The sequence below is a fragment of the Cygnus olor genome, assembly GCF_009769625.2.
Source record: "Cygnus olor isolate bCygOlo1 chromosome 34 unlocalized genomic scaffold, bCygOlo1.pri.v2 SUPER_34A, whole genome shotgun sequence".
In the NCBI taxonomy this organism is placed as follows: domain Eukaryota; kingdom Metazoa; phylum Chordata; class Aves; order Anseriformes; family Anatidae; genus Cygnus; species Cygnus olor.
Genome location: NW_024429054.1, coordinates 15,187 through 41,034, shown reverse-complemented (window position 1 = coordinate 41,034; position 25,848 = coordinate 15,187). Strand labels below are relative to the sequence as shown.

At 50.2% G+C, this 25,848-nt stretch overlaps 3 protein-coding genes across 3 annotated transcripts; 1 reads left to right on the top strand and 2 right to left on the bottom strand.

The window, feature by feature from the left end:
- The first annotated feature begins 3,218 nt into the window (after positions 1-3,218).
- Positions 3,219-4,191, top strand: LOC121062851 (olfactory receptor 14C36-like). The gene has a single exon (XM_040543137.1). The coding sequence runs from the start codon at positions 3,265-3,267 to the stop codon at positions 4,189-4,191; it is 927 nt and encodes a 308-aa protein (XP_040399071.1). The 5' UTR covers positions 3,219-3,264.
- Positions 4,192-12,685: 8,494 nt separating this feature from the next.
- On the bottom strand, positions 12,686-13,946 carry LOC121062850 (olfactory receptor 14A16-like). The gene has a single exon (XM_040543136.1). The coding sequence runs from the start codon at positions 13,667-13,669 to the stop codon at positions 12,686-12,688; it is 984 nt and encodes a 327-aa protein (XP_040399070.1). The 5' UTR covers positions 13,670-13,946.
- Positions 13,947-25,042: 11,096 nt separating this feature from the next.
- LOC121062873 (olfactory receptor 14C36-like) lies at positions 25,043-25,648 on the bottom strand. Its single transcript, XM_040543160.1, has one exon. It carries the CDS (start codon positions 25,646-25,648, stop codon positions 25,043-25,045), a length of 606 nt encoding a protein of 201 aa, XP_040399094.1.
- Positions 25,649-25,848: the final 200 nt, after the last annotated feature.

The following is a 25,848-nucleotide window of genomic DNA, read 5'->3' as shown; positions in this document are numbered from 1 at the left end:
GAGGAATGCACAGTGGATGAATCGGCTAGCCAACTATGGCATTACAAAGAAAGTCTCTCTTCTTCCCTATGAACCTGTGTCTCGTCTAGAGAGAAACTTTCTCAAGAGGTCCAAGAACTACAAGAGAATACATTTTCCTCCACATCTGCATGAACCAATAGCTCAGCTATCAGAATTAAGCATCCCTCTGCTTGAGAAAGGTGATATAGTGGGTACAGACCAGTTTCCATCCTGTGGTTTTGACTGTGTGACCATGGAAAGGGCATGAGAAAATGGGATGGAAAAATCGACCTCGACCCTAGAGGCAAGGATACATGAAGTGCAAGGAAAAACATTGGCAAAAAGGGGTTCTTCTGAGAAAATTGCTGCTCCGGTATTTCTGGAATTACAGGGGGATCCCAACTGTTAACTCTTTTGGAGGCTGAAGTGAGTCTAATGGGAAAGCGTGGTAAATGCACCCCATTGAGACTGGCCCAGGAGCTCTCTGCATCCTTGGCATAGACTACTTCAGGAGAAGGTACTTCAAAGATCCAAAGGTCTACCTTTAAACCGCTGTCTACCTTGCCCACTCTCACAGGACCAGTCTGCTGTGGAGGTGCTGATGGCCAATGAACAGCAGGTGCCAATCGCTACCACAGCAGTGCACCTGAGGCAGTATTGCACTAACAGAGACTCCCTGATTCCCATGCATGAGCTGGTTCATTGTCTGCAAAGCCAAGGAGTGATCAGCAACACTTGCTCACCCTTTAATAGTCCCATATGGACAGTGCAAAATTCTAATGGTGATTGGAAGATAACGGTGGACTTCTGTGGCCTGAATGAAGTCACACCACCACTGAGTGTTTCTGTGCCAGGCATGATAGAACTTCCTTCAGTACCAACTAGAGTCAAAGGCAGCCAAGTGCTATGCCACAATTAATATTGCTAATGCATTTTTCTCCATCCCTTCAGCAGCAGTGTGAAGGCCACACTTTGCTTTCACATGGAGGGTCGTCCTGTGCACCTGGAATCTGGTGCCCCAGGGCTGGAAACACAGTCCTACCATTTGCCATGGGCTGATCCAGACCACCCTGGAACACAGGGAAGCTCCTGAACACCTCCAACATACTGATGTCATCATCACATGGGGCAACACAGCAGAAAAAGTATTTGAGAAAGGGAAGAAAATATTCCAAATCCTTCTGAAAGCTCGTATTGCCCTAAACCAAAGTAAGCTCAAGGGACCTGCACAGGAGATCCTAGTCCAGGTTGGCCAGGTTCAGGGGGACCCCTGCTTGGGGAAAGGTTGGACATCGGTCAGTGTGTGATGAGCAATTGCATTGCATCACTTGCCTTATACATATAATAATAATAAAAATAAAATTTATTTATTATTAGTGTTGTTACTGTTGTTACTATCTCTTCATTTTCTGTCCTTTTAAGTTGTCTTTATTTCAACCCATAAGCTTTTTTTTTTTTTTTTTTTTTTTTTGGGGGGGGGTGGAGGGTGGGTTGAGCTAACAGCTCTGTGATGCTGAGGTGCCTGACGCGTTAGAGCACAACATGTTTGACAACCAGAGTCCAACAGCACAAATCACACTTCTAAAATCCGTCTCTCCCATCTTCAGAGAGGAGCAGTTGGTGATAACTTCAGCCTGCTTCAGACACCCCAGCAGAAACCCTGCTGCCTTCAGGAGCTGTCAGCCCTGAGGCCTTGGGGACACCTTGAGGGAGCCCAATGGCACAGAGAAAGCGATGCCACGGTCGCGTGCTGTGCTGCTGAGCTGGGCCGGGCTCCTGGGCCCAAGGGGAGCTCGTGGCAAGCGGGCAGCGCTGCAGAGAGCCAGCTCTGCCCAGGAGCAGCTCCTCTGCACAGCGCAGCAGGGCTGGGGGCTCTGACCGCAGGTGGCACGGGGAGAGGAGAGAAGGAGAGAGGGCTTGGAGGCAGTGAGGAGCGCACCAACAGAGGGCAGTGTGTGGCAGGACAGATCTGCAGGCTCTTGACACAGTGAGTCTCTGGCAGCAGGGTGTTGCAGGTGGGATTGCCAGAGGAGTCTTCTACAGCTGGCACATCCGATGGGTGATAGCATCTGTCAGGATGTGTCTCTCTGTTTCTGCAGTGCTTTAGAGAATGGCATTATGAGGGGGCATTTCAAGAGGAAGATCAAGGCTTGTTTTATCTGAAGGGTAAGGCTTTTTCTGCAGTCTGTGCTTTCAGATTCCTGCAGTGGAGGGGAGGCAGGTTTCATGGTAATGGACTGTCAGTATTGTACAGGAGACTGAGACTCCTGGAGCATTGCACTGAGAAATCAAAATGTCAGTGATGAAATTTGTAAAGTACCTTCCCAAACCTCATCTCACGGACTGCACCAACATCATATTGTGGTCCTCTCAGGTTTTATCCAAGCTGATCTTTAGGAGCTACAAAAGCCCTGATACCCCCTGTCTTTGGGAGGTGTCTGCAAGCCAAAGCAGAGCACAAAGCATTTGCAATGAGCACGAGCTGCCTCCTCTGCAGGCAGAGCTGTAGCTCAGGAGGGTCTGCTGAGTGTCTGTCTGTCCCTCCCTGGCCTTGCCTCCCCTGGCAGCAGCACGCTGGCATTCCTCCTGGCTTCTCCACCTGGCCGTGCTGCTACTGTTCTTGTTTCCAGGCTGGCTGGGGATGGGGGTTTCACATGGACATGGAGTGAGCCCTCGGTGTGCTTGGGGGAAGGGGAGTATGGGGACAGGGTGAGGGGTCTGGAGATGGGCAATTTGAGCCTGGATTCCTCTGCTCTCAGCAGTATCCTGGTTCTTTTCAGGTGAGAATGTGACTGTCATTGTCATACAGCTGAAAGAGATGTCAGCAGAAGAGACCAGCCTTGATGGACAGACTGGCATTCCCCTCTGAAGGATATTCTGAACTAAAGGGAGCGTCCCTTTCTCTGAAGATCCAGGTTTCACCTGGAGTGCAGCAGGAAGGAAAATATACAAAAAAGGGGCCTGCAGCCCTGCTTCCTTTCAGGTGAATTGGGAGCAAAAATGTGGATAATCACATATCAGGAATGAACTGAATCTGGCATTACCCTTTGTCCATCTTTATCTGTTGCTGTAGAGCAGGATTACCTCCTGCATTACCAAAGCAGTGTCCTCTGCTCCCAGGGCCACCCTCAGGCAGAACTGGACAGAACTCATGAAATGGACTTGCCATATGTGTGCATGAATTAGTCCTTGTCAGATAAGTCTGTTGTATGTTCTTACTTCACCTTTCCTCCTTGGGCAAGTCCCCATGGCTAGAACCAGCAAATGCCCAACATCAGCTCTGTGAGCGAGTTCCTCCTGCTGGCATTCGCAGACACGCGGGAGCTGCAGCTCCTGCACTTCGTGCTCTTCCTGGGCATCTACCTGGCTGCCCTCCTGGGCAACGGCCTCATCCTCACCGCCGTAGCCTGCGACCACCACCTCCACACCCCCATGTTTTTCTTCCTCCTCAACCTCGCCCTCCTCGACCTGGGATCCATCTCCACCACTGTCCCCAAAGCCATGGCCAATTCCCTCTGGAACACCAGGGCCATCTCCTATGCGGGATGTGCTGCACAGATATTTCTGCTACTCATTTTCATTCCATCAGAGCTTTCCTTTCTCACCATCATGGCCTACGACCGCTATGTTGCCATCTGCAAGCCCCTGCACTACAGGACCCTCCTGGGCAGCAGAGCTTGTGCCCAGATGGCAGCAGCTGCGTGGGGCAGTGGCTTTCTCCATGCTGTGCTGCACACTGCCAATATATTTTCACTACCTCTGTGCCATGGTAATGCCATGGACCAGTTCTTCTGTGAAATCCCCCAGATCCTCAAGCTCTCCTGCTCAAACTCCTACCTAAGGGAAGCTGGGATGGTTGTGATTAGTGCTTTTCTATTTGGGGGGTGTTTTGTTTTCATTGCTCTGTCCTATGTGCAGATTTTCAGAGCTGTGCTGACGATCCCCTCCCAGCAGGGACGTCACAAAGCCTTTTCCACATGCATCCCTCACCTGGCTGTGGTCTCCCTCTTTATCAGCACTGTCATGTTTGCACACCTGAAGCCCCCCTCCATCTCTTCCCCATCCCTGGACCTGGTGGTTGCAGTTCTGTACTCGGTGGTGCCTCCAGCAGTGAACCCCCTCATCTACAGCATGAGGAACAAGGAGCTCAAGGGTGCTGTGTGGAAACTGAAGCCCATCTGTTTTTCATAAGCAAAAAACTGCCTGCTTTTTTCTGCAAATCATTCATAATGTTCCTCATTATACGTCAAGCCTTTCTTGTGTTCTTGTTTGTGGTATTTCTTCCCAGCTTTATTCTTAGAAATGTTGTTCACCATTAGAAGTCATTCTTCAGATTGCTTGTTTATTTAAACCAATTCAATTGACTTCTATTTAATATCCTTCCTCTAAGGTCTTTTCTGTGCCCTTGTGCAGATGTGGAGGGGGAAAGAGCCATCGCCCAGCAGCACGGCCAGGGAGCACCAGCGCTTGGGGCATGCAGAGCTGCTCTCTTGCCACTGCCACCCTCTCCTGCTGAGCCCTACTGGTGGGGTCAGGCCCGGCTGCTCCTGTAGCTTGGTGCCAGTGCTGCTGTGGGGCTGTGCTGGGACTGCAGGCAGGGACAGGCAGTGGGCACAGCAGTGGCACAGCTGGCCTCCTCTGCAGCACTTCCCTCCTAAGAGGGGATCTCCTCCAAGGTGGACTGACCAGAGCTCAAGTGCTCAATCTGGTGTGAGCAGGCAGAGGAGAGCTCTGCACCCCCAGGGCACGCAGCAGCCCCAGCAAAGGAGTCTGGCGATTTGACTGCAAGGTCCCTCCTGCTCTAGCACCTCACAGAACCAGCACGGAACTGGCTCAAAGAGGCTGGGAGCCCAGGAGGTGTGCCATGGGCTTGAAGGATCACAACCAGGTCACTTCTACCTGGGCAGATTCTGGGCCAAAAAAGGGGTGTTTTGCACGTATGGTATTATGAGGGCAGTGGTGCCTCAGAAGCTGTAAGTCCAGTAGGAAGCTAATGGCTGTTAAATGGCCTGTGAGGTGACTTTTTTCTGAAGTAGCCAACAGGTCACCCCTTGACTCCTGGCTGAGATCTGTGTCTTTAGGCTCACATCTGCCAGGGTCCATGATAGGCCAGCAGATGCACCTGCTTTGCACACAGTTTGTGAGATCCTCTCTTCCTAAGTAGCTGGTAGGCCCCATAGAGGAAAGGGTCTTGAATAGGTGTTGTCATTTCAGAGGTATCCGCTTTTGCCTGAACTCATCCTTCAGGGCTGCTTTTGTGGTGGTGCAGAGCTGCTGGGCACGTTGTGAAGGGTGCTCCTACAGCCTTTGTGTCCTTCTCCGTGCTGGCTTAGGAGCTGCTTCTTTCTCAGGAACAGAGTAGCCAACCGAGGTGAGACAGATACTCTGAGATCATGAAAGCCATCAGAAAGCTGCCCCTAAGATGATGACTGATATGGGGAAGTCAGGAGAAGCCTGGACAGGAGAGATGAGAGGTTTGGGGGAGGGAAGCGGAGCTTGGACAGCAGAAGCAAATGACTTTGAAGAGGTAAGAATGCTCAGGTAATGTTGATCCCACCATAAAGCAGACTTAAAGCAGACATGTGAGGCCCTAGTCTAACCTGTAACATTAATACCTAAATCTAAATGCCACTCCACACCCTGACAGGAATCCACTGCTCTAATTTTTGACCACAATATTCCTTGAAGCAAAAATTAGTTCACAGACCTTTTTCCATTACGTTTACTCTCTTGCTCACCCTGATCCCTGCCCTTAAAACTAGCATTAAAGTTCTCTATTTAACTCTAGTATTCTTGCAGACATAAACAAAACGCTAAACCAAAGAGTTTGCCCATACCCTAACCATGGACGTGACACACCAAGCAGAACACCAAACCCTCCCACTAAACATTTGCTTAAGCTCTCACCCAGAAAGGTGAGCCTTGGTCCCTAATCCCATACGTGAACACCTAACATCCTTAACTTTAGGTGCTTGACCCCTTGGGGCAGTGCAGAGACAGTGAGGTTGCTGTGCAGACACATGGCATTCAGAGATGAATGTGAGGGGCCATGGATCTGATCAGCTTGTGGGCCACAAGGAGGAGATGGGTGGGAATGCTCTGATGAGCTCAGCTCTACCTCAGGATCTCCTGCCCCAGCAGGAGGAATGTGACTGTGGAAGTGACTGTGAGGTCACTTCTGTCTCTGCAGTTGATAGGGCAGCAGCAGGAAAGCATCACGGAAAGGGACTGTGAGGTCATTTCTGTCTGTAGGTGGCAGGTCACCCTTGACTTCTCCCTGGGATCTGTACTTTTTGGCTGACATCTGACAGTGGCCCTGGTAGGCCAGCAGAAGGCACCTGGTTGGCATGCTGACTGTGGGATCCCCTCTGCCTACATACCCAGGACAACCCAGACAGAAAGAAGGCCCGCATATGGGTTGTCCTGTCCCTTCTGCTTGAGTCCATGACTGGACAGCAGGAGGCACAAGGCTTGGGTGTGTCTAGCCAAGAAGCTGCAAGGCCAGCAGCAGGCGCATGGCTTGGCAGATGCTGGTGAGGTGACTTCTGCCTGGTTGGCTGACAGGCGGCAAGGAGCCTGATGGGTTGGGATGCCTACTTTAGGAGTGGTTTCCACCCTGATGGAGTTTTCTTCGGTACTAGGAAAGAGCAGGAAAGAAAAAACTTCCACAAAGTGTACCTTGGAAGGTTGGCACTGGCCACATGGAGGAAGAAATGTCCCTCAAAGGGTCGTGCTGTGGTGCCAGAGGTCACCCAAAGAGAGTCTAAGGTCAGACCCAATCTTTGTGTTTCAAGGAACAGATGGTGAGGGTTGATGAGACATGGGTGAGATGATGGAAAGTCCTGGATGAGAGCAAGGTTGTGGATAGAGATTGGTGTCTGCAGACTTCAAGGAAATAGGACAAAGTGTGGCACACCATAGGAAAGCCTGCAGAGGAGAAGGCAGAGGGTGCTGGCAAGACGGGAAGGCCCCAACAGCCCTGACGTTTTTGTCCCCTTGGCTAGAGCTTATGAGGAGACGTTATACTCATTGCAATGGGGCCTCATTGCTTCCTTGCAGTGATGTGCAGAGGCTGGGAGGTGTCATACCACTGTTCTTCTTGCGGTATCACACTGCCCACCACATCCCACAGACCCGAAGACTATCCCTGAACCAGACAAGAGGGTGCAGGATCTCCCCTCCCAGTGGCTGGGGTCAGGCCTTGGCCCTTTTACTTCACCAAAACCAAGACTTTTCTCAGCACAGTGCCTTTGCCTGTCTGCAATCATGGTCTCCAGTTATCTGCCCTAACAAGGCCCTGGGGAGGCTTTGTTGGTAACAGCCCTAGTGGGGCCCATTAATACTCCAAGTCACTTCAACTTTTCCTTCTGATTTTACTTTCTTAAGCAATTGCATCAACTCCTCTCAGTACCTGAGCTTCACCAACTCAGCACCAAAATACACCATGGAACTCACTAAAATGCACAAAGTCCTAAGCAGCCCTATCTCTCCTATAATTCTCATCAAGTCTTCAAGACTTGTACAGCTAATTGGAGAGCTTTCATGGTGTAGTTAAGGAGGAAGATTTCAAAGAGCATCTGTTAGAAATCTTTCTTCATTTCAAAGGCTGAATTTTGTTGCATTTCTGTTTAGAGCATCGTTCTCCTATAGATAGTGGACTAGGGTTTCTCCTTTGAAGCCTGCTCAGATAGGAAAAGCAGGGTTTTTCCTATTTAAAAACAAACAACAGGAAATTGTGGGGGGAAACTTAGTTACAAAAGATGAGGAAAAGGCTGAGGTGCTTAATGCCTTCTTTGCCTCAGTCTTTAGCGGCAAAACCAGTTGTTCTCTGGTTACCCAGTACCCTGAGCTGGTGGAAAGGGATGGGGAGCAGGATGTGGCCCTCACTATCCACGAGGAAATGGTTGGCGACCTGCTACAGCACTTGGATGTACGCAAGTCGATGGGGCAGGATGGGATCCACCCGAGGGTACTGAGAGAACTGGCAGAGGAGCTGGCCAAGCCGCTTTCCATCATTTATTGGCAGTCCTGGCTATCAGGGGAGGTCCCAGTTGACTGGCGGCTAGCAAACGTGACGCCCATCTACAAGAAGGGCCGGAGGGTAGGCCTGGGAAACTATAGGCCTGTTAGTTTGACCTCAGTGCCAGGGAAGCTCATGGAGCAGATTATCTTGACTGTCATCACGCGGCACTTGCAGGGCAACCAGGCGATCAGGCCCAGTCAGCATGGGTTTATGAAAGGCAGGTCCTGCTTGACGAAACTGATCTCCTTCTATGACAAAGTGACGCGCTTAGTGGATGAGGGAAAGGCTGTGGATGTGGTCTACCTTGATTTCAGTAAGGCTTTTGACACCGTTTCCCACTGCATTCTCCTCAAGAAACTGGCTGCTCGTGGCTTGGACTGGCGTACGCTTTGTTCGGTTAAAAACTGGCTGGATAGCCGGGCTCAAAGACTTGTCGTGAATGGAGTCAAATCCAGTTGGAGGCCGGTCACTGGTGGCATCCCCCAGGGCTCACTACTGGGGCCAGTCCTCTTTAATATCCGTATTGATGATCTGGATGAGGGGATCGAGTGCACCCTCAGTAAGTTTGCAGATGACACCAAGTTAGGTGCATGTGTCGATCTGCTCGAGGGTAGGAAGGCTCTGCAGGAGAATCTGGATAGGCTGGACCGATGGGCTGAGGTCAACTGTATGAAGTTCAACAAGGCCAAGTGCCGGGTCCTGCACCTGGGGCGCAACAACCCCAAGCAGCACTTCAGGCTGGGAGATAAGTGGTTGGAAAGCTGCCTGGCAGAGAAGGACCTGGGAGTATTGGTTGATAGTCGGCTGAATATGAGCCAGCAGTGTGCTCAGGTGGCCAGGAAGGACAACAACATCCTGGCTTGTATAAGAAGCAGTGTGGCCAGCAGGGCTAGGGAAGTGATTGTGCCCCTGTACTCGGCTCTGGTGAGGCCGCACCTTGAGTACCGTGTTCAGTTTTGGGACCCTCGCTACAAGAAGGACATCAAGGTGCTCGAGAGAGTCCAGAGAAGGGCAATGAAGCTGGTGAGGGTTCTGGAGAACAAGTCTTACGAGGAGCAGCTGAGGGAGCTGGGATTGTTCAGCCTGGAGAAGAGGAGGCTCAGGGGCGACCTTGTCGCTCTCTATAGGTACCTTAAAGGAGCCTGTAGCAAAGTGGGGGTTGGTCTATCCTCCCTCGTGCCTGGTGACAGGACGAGGGGGAATGGGCTAAAGTTGTGCCAGGGGAGGTTTAGGTTGGATATTAGGAAGAACTTCTTTACTGAAAGGGTTGTTAGGCATTGGAATGGGCTGCCCAGGGAAGTGGTTGAGTCACCATCCCTGGAGGTCTTTAAAAGACGTTTAGATGTTGAGCTTCATGATGTGGTTTAGTGAAGGACTTGTTAGTGTTAGGTCAGAGGTTGGACTAGGTGATCTTGGAGGTCTCTTCCAACCTAGATGATTCTGTGATTCTGTGATTCTGTGAAATCATGCTGCGATTTTCAAAACAAACAAAGCTCAAGTTCCTCATTTTGTCGCCTCCAGTGATGTTTACCTTCCCAAAAGGATGACTGTACATGATATATGTTACACTGATTAATAGGAAATTTTAAATAGTAGTGTTAATATTAATCCATATCATATTAATTGAATGATAAACAATGAGTTTCTTGCTAAGGAAACCATTAGACAGACTGCTGATAGATGGGCGACCTTGAACCCACTGAAACTCAAAGCAGCAACTGGGTTGGTGAGAGCGGTCTGAATGATCAAAGAGTAAGGGGAGGGCAAACCAGGAGAACCATGGGAAGTGCATAGGTCCAGACAGGCAGCTGGAAAGGGGACATTCAGCATGTTCTGTGTAGTCAAGATGGGTTTTCTTCCTGGAAGATGAGGGAGCACACCATGATAGACATAGCAATGACAATGCAAGTAAAGGAGATCATCAGTATTTCTTCTCCTGCAATGAATACAGATCATGGAAATTAGCATTTCTTCATGATAGAAATTACACTTGACGTGAGACTTTTTACAGAAGGGATTGAATCATTTGAGCTGATGAGTAGTTGCTTTATTAGTTAAGTACTAAAAAAATTACTGGGTATTCAGGCAGAGCTTTGCTGTCTGACCATAAGCAACCAGGGAAAACCTCCTGTGGACCCGTTGTATTTGAGGCACTTCCCTGGACCAGCAGATGTCAGAAAAGACATACAGGGGACCTGAGCCCTTTGGGAAAATCAGGTGGAGCCACGTGGAGTTCCCAGGGCTTCTCCACTGCCAGCAGTGGTCTTTGTCCCTGTAACTGCAGCCCAGCCCAGCACAGGAAACCCCTTCAAAGACAACACCCTAGTTCAGTGGGTCCCTTCAAAGACAACACCCTAGTTCAGTGGGTTCCTGGGATTGACCTAGATTTGAAATGGCCATTGGAAACCCATGATACTTTCCCTTATTCCTACAAGACACTTGAACATCCATGTACCTTCCTGGGTCATCTTTAGCAAACTCAGACTGAAAAACTCAAGTATAGCATACTTCAAATGGCTGAGGCAGAACCCATCAGCTTGCCCCACTTTGGAAATGGTCCCTGTCCAACGAAGGTTCTGAAAGTGAAAAATGTGAAATGACCCGTCAGGTCAATGCGCAGAGTAAGGGAAAGTCACACATACAGTGCTGGAGTAGCAGAAGGCAAAAAACATTGCATTGTGCCTCAGACTAATCAAGGAGACCTAATCCAGTTCATCCATAAGATAAAGCAGACTGAAGGACGTTGGGTTGTGTCCTAACATGAAGAAGGATGTACATCACTGGTGAAGGAACCATCTTTTTGTGCCATCACCAATGCAAATTATACAAGAACTACATCAAATAAAGGTAACCTGTCCCATCCTGGCCCTGTCACACCACGGGGCAGGGGAGGGACGTTTTTCAGTTTCAGCCTCTTTTTCAGAGAGGCTTTGCCCTCTCCCTGCGCACCACAGGGAAGAGCCTGGCCCTGGACGCTCCATGACCGCCTTGCAGGTCCTGGCAGGCTGTGGTGAGGGGATGAATGCCCTGGGCCCCCTTTCTGCTCTGCACAGGCCAGCAAGGGCCCAGAGCGGTGTCCTCTCCCCTGCCCCTGCAGCTCTGGGCTCCCTTCGCGCAGCCCTGGCTCTGCAGCACCAAGCCATGCTGGGAGCCCTTCCCTTGCATGCTCCCACCACTCCCTGACACTGCTGTTGCCCTCTGCCGGGCACTGCCCAGCCCAGCCCAGGCCCTGCCCACCTCTCCCCACCTCCCGGACCTCTCCCCAGCCCAGCCCAGTCCAGCCCAGCAGCCCAGGCTGGGCTGGCCCCAGGGCAGTGCCCACTGCAGGCTGTTGCAGGGCTCTGGGCACAATCACCACAGCCCCTCGCAAGGCACCGCAGCTGCTGGGACAAAGGTGGCTCTGGGCCTCCCCAGCAGCTCCTGGGCTGGGGCCAGCCATGGCTCAGGAAATGGAGTGCCCCAAGCTGGCGGTGCTGCTGTGCAGAGCCAGGGGGCTGTGGTGCCCTGGGACCCCTGCAGGACTCCCCCTGCCTGTGCTGCTCAGGGTGGGCAGCAGACTCAACTCTGTGTCCTCAATTACTCTACAATCTTATGGGCCTTCATCTGCTGGCTCTTCACCACCTCACCGGGCATTGCAGAGTCTTCCTTATCCCCTGGACACCTCAGATTTTCCTTTTCCTTTACCAGACTCTTCTTGGTCACTCCTTTTATGAGGTCCTAATCACTACCCAATGAGCACATTGTCCCTGGGTTCCCCTGCCATCTGGCAGCTCCAGATTCCTCTCCAGGCAGGCATCGGCCATCTGCCTCACTGCAGGGGGCACATTCCAATGTAGATGAATCCAAGACCAGTTGTTGTCTGCTTGGGCATGTGCCACCACAAAGGGAGCTCTTGGTCCAGCCCTTGATTCCTCACAGACCACGCTGGGACTTTCAGCCTGTGTTCTTCAGTCCAGGAAAAATCCCAGAAAACAGAAAAGCAGGGAGCAACTCCTTGGCTGTATGTCTTACAGCAGCACTGGAAGAGGTGTTGAGGCTTCTGGGTTTGCCCTGAGCAGCCCCTCTTGTTACTGTGGTGCGAGCAGGGAGGCCAGCTGTGATCCAGGGCTGCACAGTGCCTGCTGCTGGCTGCAGTCACAGAGATGGAACTGCAGAGACAACAGGACTGCCATCAAGGTACACGAGATGTGAGGACTAATCCAAAAACAGGAGCACAAGAGAACAATGTGGAAGCCAGAAGAGAGCAGCAGTGAAAAGGCCACATCCTGCTGCTGGCCATGGCCATGGCTCCAGGGAAGCAGCAGCCCCGACCCAAAGGCAGCAGAGAGGCAGAGTCCAGCGGGCAGAGAGGGGCAGCCCCAAGGGCCACTGGGGCTTCTCCTCCATGTGGCAGCTGGGCTCTTGGCCCTGAGCCCCTCCTGCATGCTGGGGCTGCTCCCCCAGCTGCAGAACAGATGGGAAGAGACGGCAGCTGAAACCAGTTAATTTATGTTGGATTCTTTATTTTCTTTATCTACACAGAAAAACAGGTTCTTTGGGAACAGGAGATACTTGGGTCAAAAATAAAATGAAATAATTAACAGATAGGAAACTTAGAATATCATTAATAAATGACAATCACGAATCTCAGAAACTGGTGTAAAATGAGAATAAAATACTGTTCTAACACATTGTAAGAAAAACTTTGAGTCCTGTTAGGACTTTGGGTCCATTATTAAGATGAAGAAGCACGTATCCAAAGAGTTTCTGCAGGGCATCCTTGAGCTCCTGGTTCCTCATGCTATAGATGAGAGGGTTCACTGCTGGAGGCACCACTGAGTACAGAACTGACACAACCAGGTCCAGGGATGGGGAGGAGATGGAGGGGGGCTTCAGGTAGGCAACTGTGGCAGTGCTGACCATCAGGGAGACCACGGCCAGGTGAGGGAGGCACGTGGAAAAGGCTTTGTGTCGTCCCTGCTCAGAGGGGATCCTCAGCACTGCCCTGAAGATCTGCACATAGGACACCACAATGAAAACAAAACAACCAAATGCTAAACAGAGACTAACTACAATAAGCCCAAACTCCCTGAGGAAGGATGTTGAGCAGGAGAGCTTGAGGATCTGAGGAAGTTCACAGAAGAACTGATCGAGATCATTGCCTTGGCAGAGGGGCAGGGAAAATGTACTGGCCGTGTGCAGGACAGCATTGAGAAAGCCACTGCCCCAGGCAGCTGCTGCCATCTGGGCACAAGCTCTGCTGCCGAGGAAGCTCCCGTAGTGCAGGGGCTTGCAGATGGCAACGTAGCGGTCGTAGGCCATGACAGTAAGAGTATAATACCCTGCTGATATGAAGAAGAGAAAGAAAAAGACCTGTGCAGCACATCCTTGATAGGAGATGGCCCTGGTGTCCCAGAGGGAATTGGCCATGGCTTTGGGGAGAGTGGTGGAGATGGATCTGAGGTCAAGGAGGGCGAGGTTGAGGAGGAAGAAGTACATGGGGGTGTGGAGGCGGTGGTCGCAGGCTACAGCGGTGAGGATGAGGCCATTGCCCAGGAGGGCAGCCAGGTAGATGCCCAGGAAGAGCGCGAAGTGCAGGAGCTGCAGCTCCTGCGTGTCTGCGAATGCCAGCAGGAGGAACTCACTCACAGAGCTGATGTTGGCCATTTGCTGACATTAAACACAGCTGTCTGTTGAAGAGGAGAATGCATAACAAAGTTACAAGAGGCTTCAATGAGGAAAACCTATTCCATGTCTTAGAACACCCCCCAGACAATCCTCTCTCTTTTCAGGAGAACCTGTATGAATCTCATTTCTTCCATATCGATTTCTCAGTGCAATGCTCTGGGATTCTCAGTCTCCTGTACAATTCTGAGAACACATTACCATCAAACTTGCCTCCCCTGCAATGCAGCAATCGGAAAGCACAGAACCAAAAAAAGCCTTCTCCTTCAGATAAACCAAGCCTCAGTCTTCTTCTTGAAATGCCCCCTCATAATGCCATTCTCTAAAGCACTGCAGAAACAGAGAGACACATCCTGACAGATGCTATCACCCATCGGATGTGCCAGCTGTAGAAGACTCCTCTGGCAATCCCACCTGCAACACCCTGCTGCCAGAGACTCACTGTGTCAAGAGCCTGCAGATCTGTCCTGCCACACACTGCCCTCTGTTGGTGCGCTCCTCACTGCCTCCAAGCCCTCTCTCCTTCTCTCCTCTCCCCGTGCCACCTGCGGTCAGAGCCCCCAGCCCTGCTGCGCTGTGCAGAGGAGCTGCTCCTGGGCAGAGCTGGCTCTCTGCAGCGCTGCCCGCTTGCCACGAGCTCCCCTTGGGCCCAGGAGCCCGGCCCAGCTCAGCAGCACAGCACGCGACCGTGGCATCGCTTTCTCTGTGCCATTGGGCTCCCTCAAGGTGTCCCCAAGGCCTCAGGGTTGACAGCTCCTGAAGGCAGCAGGGTCTCTGCTGGGGTGTGGTGTCTGAAGCAGGCTGAAGTTATCACCAACTGCTCCTCTCTGAAGATGGGAGAAACAGATTTTAGAAGTGTGATTTGTGCTGTTGGACTCTGGTTGTCAAACGTTGTGCTTTAACCTGTCAGGCACCTCAGCACCACACAGATACTAGCTCACACCCACCCCCCAAAAGATAATGGGTTGAAATAAAGACAATTTAAAAGGACAGAAATTTAAGAGGGAGTTAAAACAATAACAATACTAATAATAAATAATAATAAAAATATTTTTATTATTATTATATGTATAAAGCTAGTGATGCACAGTGCAATTGCTCATCACACACTGTCCGATGCCAAACCTTTCCCCAAGCAGGGGTCCCCCTGAATCTGGCCAGCCTGGACTAGGATCTCCTGTGGAGGTCCCTTGAGCTTACTTTGGTTTAGGGCAATACAAGTTTTCAGAAGGATTAGGACTATTTCTTCCCTTTCTCAAATACTTTTTCTGCTGTGTTGCCCCATGTGATGATGACATCAATGTACTGGAGGTGTTCAGAAGCTTCCCCCTCTTCCAGGGCAGTCTGGATCAGCCCATGACAAATGGCAGGGCTGTGTTTCTACCCCTGGTGCAGTCTATTGCAGGTGGACAGGATGCCCCTCCAACCGGAAGCTGAGTGTGGCTTTCACACGGCTGCCAAAGGGATGGATTAGTAATCGCGGCATAGCACTTAGCTGCCTTTGACTCCAGTTCATACTGAATGAAGTTCTAGCATGCCCAGCACAGCAGCACTCAGCAGTCGTGTGATTTCATTCAGGCACAGAAGTCCACCATTATCTTCCACTCACCATTAGAATTTTGTACTGTCCATATAGGACTACTAAAGGTTGAGCAAGTGTTGCTGATCACTCCTTGGCTCTCCAGTCAATGAAACAGCTCATAGATGGGAATCAGGGAGTCTTTATTTAATTTATTAAAATTAAATAATTATAATACTATTATATATATAGGGTTAGGGTTAGGGTTAGGGTTGTGTTATAATAATATTAAATAATTATTAAAATAAAATAAAATAAATTAATAAATAAAATAATTAATCTTCCAGTACTTAAAGAGGACCTACAGGAAAGCTGGGGAGACAGTCTTTGTCAGGGAGTGTAGTGATAGGACAAGGAGTAATGACCTTAAACTAAAAGAGCGTAGGTTTAAACTAGGTATATGGAAGAAATTCTTTACTCTGAGGATGGTGAGGCACTGGAACAGGTTGCCTGGAAAAGCTGTGAATGTCCCATCCTTGGAAATGTTCAAGGACAGGTTGGAACGAGTTTTGAGCAACCAGGTCTGGTAGGAGGTATTCCTGCCCATGGCAGGGTGGTTGGAGTAAGATGATCTTTAAGGTCTCTTGCAACCCAAACCATTCTATGATTCTATGATCCCATGTTTCTATGATTATCCATGACACTGCTTCCATGTCCAGAGGCAAACATGACCTGTGCTCCTGAACCTTTAACTATTTGCCCCAAAGCCCTGAAGTCGCTTTTGGTTGCTCTCAGACTTCTCCTTGCTACTTCGTCATTACCAGCCAGAAAAAGCAGTAGCCGGTAGTAGTCAGAGGGCTGTACCAGACGAGTGACTTTCCTGGTAATGTCTCTCACCCAAGCCCCAGGGAGGCAGCAGACTTCCCTGGGGGTTGGGTCTGGATGGCATATCAGGCCCTCTGTCCCTTTCAGAAGGGAGTCCCCCATGATGATAACCCTTCTTTCTTTCTTGACAGAAGATGTAGTGATGCGGGGGGTCGGTAGTCTTGCCTTAGGCACCCCTTCCAACCAGGATGGGCTTTCGTCTACATCGTTGTTTTGACTGTCAAATTCTAGAGACTCACACCTGTTACATAAGGGTAGTCGGGAAGGTGAGGTGGGCAGGGACAGGGCTTGTCTACCAACCACCTCGAGCAGAAACCTGCTTCCACTCCCCTCCTTGGCCTAGGTCCCCTCCTACTACCTGGTGTGATAGGGAAACCTTTGTTTCTTGTGTGGTGGCTGGCTCATGAGTCTGCCTCAGGGTGGGTAGAGTAGGCTTCCACCAGTCAGTTTCCCTCTCTGACTCCCTGATGCTCCTCAGCCTACTCACCTCCTCCCGAAGCTCCACCACCAGGCTGAGCAATTCTTCAACCTGGGCACACCTCCCACAGGCATACCCACCGCTGCTGCTGTTAGACACTGTTGTGGTTTAACCCGGTAGGCAGCTAAACACCACACAGCCGTTTGCTCCCCATCCCCCCTCCCTCTCTGGGATGGGGGAGAGAAACGGGAAAGTGAAGTCTGTGAGTTGAGATAAAGACAATTTATTAAGACAGGGAAATAGTAATAACAATATAACAATAATAATAATAATAATAATAATGTATACGAAATAAGTGATGCACAGTGCAACTGCTCACCACCCGCTGACCGATGCCCAGCCTATCCCCGAGCAGCCGGCCCCCCACCCCGGCTAACCACCCCTATATGTTGTTTAGCATGACGTCAGATGGTATGGAATACCCTTTTGGCCAGTTTGGGTCAGCCGTCCTGGGTCTGTCCCCTCCCAGCTCCTGGTGCACCCCCAGCCTGCCCGCTGGCAGGACAGAGCGAGAAGCTGAAAAGTCCTTGGCTTGGTGTAAGCACTGCTCTGCAACAACCAAAACATCAGTGTGTTATCAACATTATTCTCATCCTAAATCCCAAACACAGCACCCTACCAGCTACTAGGAGGAAAATTAACTCTATCCCAACTGAAACCAGGACATGGTCAAAGAAGAGCAGATGCAGATGGTTTCCACAGTGTTCTACCAGCTAGGGACAGGCTGGACATCAGTCAGTAATGAGCAATTGCACTGTGCATAGCTTGCTTTGTACATAACAATAACAATAATAATAATAATTATTATTATTATTATTATTATTTCTCTTCCCTTTCGGTCCTTTAAACTGCCCTTATCTCAACACATAAGCATTTGGGGGAGTTGGTGTGAGCTAACTGCTGTGTGGTGCTGAGCTGCCCGCCAGGTTAAAGCACAACATGTTTGACAATCAGACTCTAACAGCACAAATCACACTTGTAAAAGTCATCTCTCCTGTGTTCAGAGAAGGGCAGTCGGTGATAAATTCGGTCTGTTTCAAACACGGCAGGGGGGTTGGAATATGACGATCTTTAAGGTCCCTTCCAACCCAAACCATTCTATGATTCTATGATCCCATGATTTTGTGATTATCTATGACACTGCCATCGTTGTCCATATGAAGCCCAGAATGGCTCTCCTCAGAGATTTTAACCAAGATTTTTGGTTAGTCCAGCTGGCATCCTGTTACAAATGGTGTCCCCCCAAGGTGTCGGTACTGGGACCTATCTTGTTTAATGTCTTTATTGAGGACCTAGATGAGGGGATTGAGTGTACCCTCAATTAGTTTGCAGACGACACCAAGTTGGGAGGTAGTGTCGATCTGCACGAGGATCTGTAGGTGGCCCTTCAGAGGGATCTGGATAGGCTGAACTGCTGGGTTGATGTGAACGGGATGAGGTTCAACAAGGCCAAGTGCAGGGTCCCATACTTTGGCCACAATAACCCCATGTTATGTTACAGACTTGGGGCAGAGGGGCTAGAAGACTGTGAAAAGGAAAGGGACCTGGGAGTGCTGATTGATGCTTGGCTGAACATGAGCCAGCCATGTGCCCAGGTGGCCAAGAAGGCCAACGGCATCCTGGCCTGTAGTAGAAATAGTGCAGCCAGTGGGAGCAGGGAGGTGATCATCTGTACTCAGCTCTGGTGAAGCCACACCTCGAGTACTGTGTTCAGTTTTGGGCCCCTCATTACAAGAAAGGCATCGAGGCTCTGGAGTGTGTCCAGAGAAGGGCAACCAAACTATTGAGGGGTCTGGAGCACAAGTCTTATGAAGAGTGGCTGGGATAGTTTAGTCTGCAGAAGAAGAGGCTCAGGGGAGACTTCATTGCACTCTACAGCTTCCTGAAGAGGTGTTGTGATGAGGAGGGGTCAGCCTCTTCTCTCAGATAACTAATGATAGGACTCAAGGAAACGTCCACAGGTTGTGCCTAGGGACATTTAGATTGGATATTACGAAAAACTTTTTCTCTCAAAGAGTAGTCATGCACTGGAATGGTCTGCCCAGGGAGGTGGTGGAGTCTCCGACCCTCGCAGTGTTCAAGAAGCACCAGGACAAGGTGCTACGATATATGATTTAGTAGCTTAGTGGGTAGTATTAGTGATAGGATGGTTGGACTAAATGATCCTTTCTAACTTTGTGTTTCTATGATTTCTATGATTCTATCATAGGACAAGGGGAATGGTTTTAAACTTAAAGAGGGTAGATTTAGATTAGATAGACAAAATTCTTGACTTGGAGGTGAGGCACTGGAACTGGTGCTGTGGGTCCAGAGGTCACCCAGATGGAGTTTGGATCAGCCCATGCCCTTGTGTTTGAAGGAACAGCTGGCGAGAGTGGAGAGGCATCAGTGAAATCATAGGAATACCAGAGTGAGAGCAAGGTGGGGAAGAGAAGTGGTTGTCTGCAGCCTTCAGAGAAGTGTGGGACAGCACAGGAAAGCCTGTAGAGAAGGCAGAGGGCTCTGACAAGAATGGAAGGCTTCAGCAGCACCGACACCTTTGTCCCCCCAGCCATGGCTTATGAGGAGATGTGATATACTCATGGCATTGGGACCATGTATTCTCCTTTCAACCATGTGCAAACGCTGGAAGGTGTCATACCATTGTCCTTCACATGATATTATGGGCATCGTCCCCTACCCCACAGACCCCAGGAAGAGCCCTGAGTGAGACATGGGGGTGCAGGATCTCCTGCAGTGGCTGGGGTCAGGCCTTGGCCCTTCTGCTTCACCAAAACAAAATGAGATTTTCTCAGCACAGTGCCTTTGCCTACCTGCAATCATGGCCTCCAATTATCTGCCCTAACAAGTCCCTGGGGAGGCTTTGTTAGTTAGGGCCCTCAGTGGGGCCCATTAATACTCCAAGTCACTTCAACTTTTCCTCCTGACTTTACTTGCTCAAGCGGTTACATCATTCTCCTCTCAGTACCTGAGCTTCATAGACTGAGCACCAAAATACACCATGGAACTCATTAAAATGCAGAAACTGCTCTAACATCTCTTCCACAGTTTTCTCCAAGTCTCCACGGCTTGTACAGCTAATTGCAGAGCTTGCGTGATGTAGTTAAAGAAGAAGATTTCAAAAAGCACCTAATACAAATCTTTTCTTGTTTTAAAGGCTGAATTTTGTTGCATTTCAGTTTTGAGCATCGTTCCCCTATTGCTATTGATCCAGGGTGACTTCTTTGGAGACCTTCATCGGGAGGAAAAGCAGAGTCTGGAGGTCTGACACCTCCACTGCCAGCAGTGGTCTTTGTCCCTGTAATTGCAGCCCAGCCCAGCACATGAAACCTTTTCTAACACAAGTCAGGGGTTCCTTGGGAAAAAAATAAAATTAAAAAATGAATAAATAAATAAATAAATAATAAAAATTATGCTAAAATATTAAAATGAAATGAAATAAAACAAGAAACAAAACAAAACAAAACATAAAATAAAATAAAATAAAATAAAATAAAATAAATTTGAAATGACCATTGGAACCTGAGAAATTCAGCCTGAATCTTAGTAGACACCTGGACATCCATGGTCTCTCTTGGGTCTTCTGTGGAAAACTCAGGATGAAAACTAAAGAAAATATATCTTCAAGTGGCTGTAGCTGTACCCATGAGCTTGGCCTCTTTTGGGAAATTGTCCCCTTCCAGCCACAGAAACCTAAATTGAGTAATGTGAAAAGACCTGCCCAGTCAATAGAGTAGGGCAAAGTCATACTTCCTGTGCTATAGATGCAGAAGGCAAAAAGAATTGCATTGTGCCTTACACTACTCTGGGACGTGCAACACAGGTCATGCAACTTTACCTTAGTACTGACAAGTCCATCACTAAACCACGCTACCAAGTTCTACATCTGCACATGGGCTCTCCAGTCGATGAACCAGCTCATGGATGGCAATCAGGGAGTCTTGGTTAGCGCGATGCTGCCTCAGGTGCGCCACCATGGTAGCCATCGGCACCTGCTGTTCTTCAACCCTCAGCAAACCCCCGACAGAAAGATTCTGTGGCAGGCCAAGCAAGGTAGACAACTGTTTAATGTCCTCTGTCTACAAGGCAGCTATGCCAAAGCCCCACCGGTGCTCTCTTGGAACTTTGAAGTACCCTCTCCTGAAGTAGTCTATGCCAAGGATGCACATAGCCTCCGGGCCAGTCCCAGTGGGGTGCTTTCGCCATTCCTTCCCAGTTAGACTCACTTCAGGCTCCAATACAGTTAACTCTTGGGATCCCCCTGTCACTCCAGAAATACAGGTGGGCTCTACCTCTTTATGGCTTGACGGCATTAGGGTACACTGTGCACCGGTGTCCAGTAGAGCCTGATACATTTGGGGGTCTGATGTGCCAGGCCATTAAATACACACAGTCCAGTAAACCCGATTGTCCCTTTCCTCCCTGCCTCCCCCTGGCTGGAAGCAGGACGTCTCTAGTCCTGCTCATAGCATTCATTACTGTGTCTGGTAGACGGCCCACTGGAAACACGTCCCACCATAGCACTGTCATCCCACAGGACAGGGGAGAGGGAGCTGACAGCCAAGGGATGCAATTCGGTGCAGGAGGTGGGGCCCAGCAGGGACAAGGAGTCAAGGCAGTGGAGTGGGGAAGGCCAGCAGAAGCAGCCCAAGGGGTGGTGCTGCTTGTGAGGACACGTTTGTGCCAGCAGCCTGAGTGGGCAGCAGCTGTGCGCAGGCAAGGGGAGGCCAGGAAGCGCATGCCAAGAGCGCTCCTGCCAGCAGAGACAAGGCCGGGGCTGAGGGCAAGGGGAGAGGCAGGCCCAGGGCAGGGGGCTGCAAGGGCCATGCTGAGCACCCTGCCCCTGCAGCAGCCGCACTGGCCCTCAGCAGATGCGCTGGCCGGCATGCACAGGGAGGTCCCGGTGTGCATCAGAGAGCAGAAAGGAGGGTGCTGGAGAGGGCCGGGGTGAGGCGGGTGGCAGAGCCCCATGCAGGGGCTGGCTGGGGGTCCCGTCTGCTGCAGCCACCGCACGCAGTGTGGCAGGAGAAGGGCTCCCTGTGCACCATGGAGCAGAGCCTGGCCCTTTGCTGTTCCTGACATCCCTGCAGCTCCTGGCAGGCTGCGGTGAGGTGCCCCTCAGCCTTCCCTCCTGTGCTGCCAGGGCACACAGCTGCCTTATTCCCAGCTCACTGCCCACCAAGAACGTCCGACAGGGCTGCTTCCCAAGCTGGGCCTTGCCCAGGGTCAGTCCCCTGCAGGGGCAGAAAATGGCCCTTGTCCTGGTGGCTTTTCATGGCCCTCCTCTCAATAAATACTCTTCTCGTCCTTGATCTCTTTTACTGAATTCAGAGGCCTAGGAGAACTTTTTGGTACAGACTACTGCAGAAAAAATATCGAGTCCCTCAGCCACATCTCTGCTTTTCCTCCACATTGCATCTGGGCTCTTCATCCCACAACCTCTGCTGTACCTGAAGAGAAATTATGAGAAACAAGAGTCACAGAAAATGACTACCTGCTGGTTCCTTTATTTGGTTAATTACCAAGAGCTTATCAGCACCTGTACATGAGGTCTCTGAATTAAAAATAAATAAATAAATAAAAGGTAGAAGAAGTGAGATAGAAGTGAGATGGAGAATAATACTTTAATTGGAATAATATTGTAAAGAATGAAAGAATGAAATTTTGAACTACATGAATAAAGGTGTTTCTGCCTTGCCTGGGTATATGTGAGGAGGATGTGCAGGTACCTCATTGATGGGGAAATGCTGTATATTAGAATAACATCCTCAGTTCCTCATTTAGCTCCTTGTTCCTCGTGCTGTAGATGAGGTTTTCACTGCTGGAGGCAACACTGAGTACAGAATTGAAACTGCCAGGTCCAGGGATGGGAAGGTGATGGTGGGAGGCTTCAGGTAGGCAACCATGGCAGTGATGCTACTCAGGGAGACCATGGCCAAGTGAGGGAGGCACGTGGAAAAGGCTTTCTGCCGGCCCTGCTCAGATGGCATCCTCAGCACTGCCCTGAAGATCTGCACATAGGACACCACAATGAAAACAAAACAACCAAAGGCTAAACAGGCACTGAACACAAGTACCCCAACTTCCCTTGAAGTAGGGATCTGAGAAGGAGAGCTTGAGTTGAGCTTCAAGGAGAGCCTGAGAAGAGCTTTGACTCAAAACAGAGCACTTTGACCTGAAAAACAGCACATCTTTATACTTGCTGAGGGTGCACTCTATTCCATCATCCAGGTCATTGACAAATAAGTTGAACAGGACTGGACCCAGTGTAGATCCCTGGGGGACACTGCTGGCTACAGGCCTCCAACTAGACTTTGTTCCACTAAACACGACCCTCTGATCTCTGCCATCCAACCAGCTCACAGTCCACCTCACTGTCCACTCATCCATCCCACACTTCCTGAGCTGGCCTATGAGAATGTTATGGGAGACAGTGCTGAAAGCCTTGCTGAAGTCAAAGTACACAACATCCACTGCTCTCCCTCACCCACTCAGCTAGTCATTCCACCATAGACGGCTATCAAGTTGGTGAAGCATGGTTTCCCTTGGTGAACCCATGCTGACTACTCCTGATCACCTTCTTCTCCATGTACTTGGAGATGACCTCCAGGATGAGCTGTTCCATCGCCTTTCCAGGGATGGAGGTGAGGCTGACCGGCCTGTAGTTGCCTGGGGCCTTCTTCTTGCTCTTGTTGAAGACTGACATAACATGAGCTTTCTTCCAGTCTTCAGTCACCTCTCCTGTTCTCCATGACCTTTCAAAGATGATGGAGAGTGGGCCAGCAGTAACATCCGCCAGCTCCCTCAGCACTCATGGATGTATCCCATCGAGGTCCATGGATCTGTGGGTGTCAAGTTTGCCTAAGAGATCTCTGACCTGGTCCTCTTCAACCAAGGGAAAGTCCTAGTTTCTCCAGATTTCCTCCCTTGTCCCTAAGGTCAGAGATTCCAGAGGGCTGGTCTTAGCAGTGAAGGCTGAAGCAAAGAAGGCATTCATTAATTCTGCCTTCTGTGTATCCTTTGTCACCAGGGCACCCACCTCGTTAACCAGTGGGCCCACATTTTCCTTCCTCTTCCTTCAGCTCTTGATATATTTGAAAAAGCCCTTTTTGTTGTCCTTGACACCCCTTGCAAGATTTATCTCCAAATGGGCCTTGGACTTCCCTGTCACTTCCCTGCATCCTCGGACAAAGTCCCTATATCCTTCCCAAGTGGCTTGTCCCCTTTTCCACATTATGTATACTTCCTTCTTCCATTTAAGTCACTCCAGGATCTCCTTGATCATCCAAGCAGGTCTCCTGCCCCCTTTGTCTGACTTTTTGCTCACAGGAATACACAGCTCTTGAGCTTGGAGGACTTGGAGGTCAGTGCGCTATTGCTGCCGGTGCACCATTGTGGCAGCCATCGGCACCTGCTCTTCTTCAGCTCTCAGCAACCCCACAACAGAAGGGTCCTGTGCGAGACCAGGCAAGGTAGACAACTATTTGATGTTCTCTGTATTCAAGGCAGTTATGCCAACAGCCCTCTGGTACCCTTTTGTTTAGTTGTTTTCCCTTGGAAAAAGCCAGAAACACAGTCTGGAGGCATGTCATTAGGGTTACCCAATGATGTTCACATCACTCAAGAGCTATCATGACTGGCCCGAAAGAAAGAAGGGGAAGGTGCCCTGCCTTGTGCTCTTCACCAAGTGGATTCATGAGTGTCGTACCAGTAGCACCTCAAATAATATTTATTGGTGTAGCTTTAGGGAAAGCATCACAAGCCCATATTTGCTTTCCTTAGTACTTTCTTGCACTATGTAGTTGCTTTACAGGTAGGGATTTGTAGCAATTTGTAATAAAGACATGCATGAAAACAGAGCAAAGAGGTGTCCGTGTCCTTGTGTACTATGGAATCCTACCAACCTCCTGCTGCCATCTGTGGGAAGGCTGACCCTCCTAGGTCCTGACCACCATTACTGTGATGCCCTTGGAGTGGTCCTCAGAGCTGCAGGAGCAACCATAGACCTGGGGCTTGGTGACAGCCCTTTGCTGCAGAGAACAGACCCAACCACAGGGGCTGGACCCTTCAGATGCCCCAGTGCCATGAAACTGGCTTTTTTTCTGCTCAGGTCTGCTGCTCCCTCACACGCAGCCAGGCCTGTGGCTCGTCTCCCTGTGGAGGAGGAGGAGGCAAAGCACTGCTGGTGCCCGAGTAAGGGAGTAATACTCCACCTGTGGGAGGGCAGGACTGGTGGGGAGGTGGCACAGGACAGGCACTGGCCTCTTTCCCCGGTTTCCCACCCAGGGAGCCTTCAGTCCATAATTCAGAGTCTGTACTTTCCACAGGAGCCTGCAATCCTGTGTCCTAAAGATCCAGCTTCCCTCCTTCTGTACATCACTACTTTACTCCCCCAGTCTAGAGACAGCATTGGTGGGAGTATTTTTTTTTTTTGATTTTTTTTTTTTTTGGTTTCTTTAGTTATGTTTATTTTTCAGCAGCAGAGCATCAGGTAATTGCTGCTAGAAGACAATTGAAATAGATTCTTCAGTGCATGGTTGAGCTCCATGTTCCTCATGCTGTAGATGAGGGGGTTCACTGCTGGAGGCACCACTGAGTACAGAAATGCCACCACCAGGTCCCTGGATGGGGAAGAAATGGAGGGGGGCTTCAGGTAGGAAAACATGGCAGTGCTGACAAACAGGGAATCCACAGTCAAGTGAAGGAAGCACATAGAAAAGGCTTTGTGCCGGCCCTGCTCAGAGGGCATCCTCAGAACCACCCTGAAGATCTGCACATAGGATAACACAATGAAAACAAAACAACCAATACCTAAACGGAAGCTGATTGCAGTAAGCCCAACTTCCCTGAGGTAGGCATCTGAGCAGGAGAGCTTGAGGATGTGGGGGATTTCACAGAAGAACTGGTCCACAGCATTGCCTTGGCAGAGGGGCAGGGAAAATGTGCTGGCCGTGTGCAGCAGAGCATTGAGAAAGCCACTGCCCCAGGCAGCTGCTGCCATCTGGGCACAAGCTCTACTGCCCAGGAGGGTCCCGTAGTGCAGGGGCTTGCAGATGGCAACGTAGCGCTCGTAGGCCATGACGGTGAGAAGGGAATACTCTGCTCCAAGCAAGGAGACTAACAAGAGGACTTGTGCAGCACATCCATGACAGGAGATGGCCCTGGTGTCCCAAAGAGAATTGACCATGGCTTTGGGGAGAGTGGTGGAGATGCAGCCCAGGTCGAGGAGGGCGAGGTTGAAGAGGAAGAAGTACATGGGGGTGTGGAGGCGGTGGTCGC

Excerpts from the sequence above, each read along its gene's own strand:
- LOC121062851 (XM_040543137.1), top strand. The coding sequence starts at position 3,265 with ATGCCCAACATCAGCTCTGTGAGCGAGTTCCTCCTGCTGGCATTCGCA.
- LOC121062850 (XM_040543136.1), bottom strand. The coding sequence starts at position 13,669 with ATGGCCAACATCAGCTCTGTGAGTGAGTTCCTCCTGCTGGCATTCGCA.
- LOC121062873 (XM_040543160.1), bottom strand. The coding sequence starts at position 25,648 with ATGGCCTACGAGCGCTACGTTGCCATCTGCAAGCCCCTGCACTACGGG.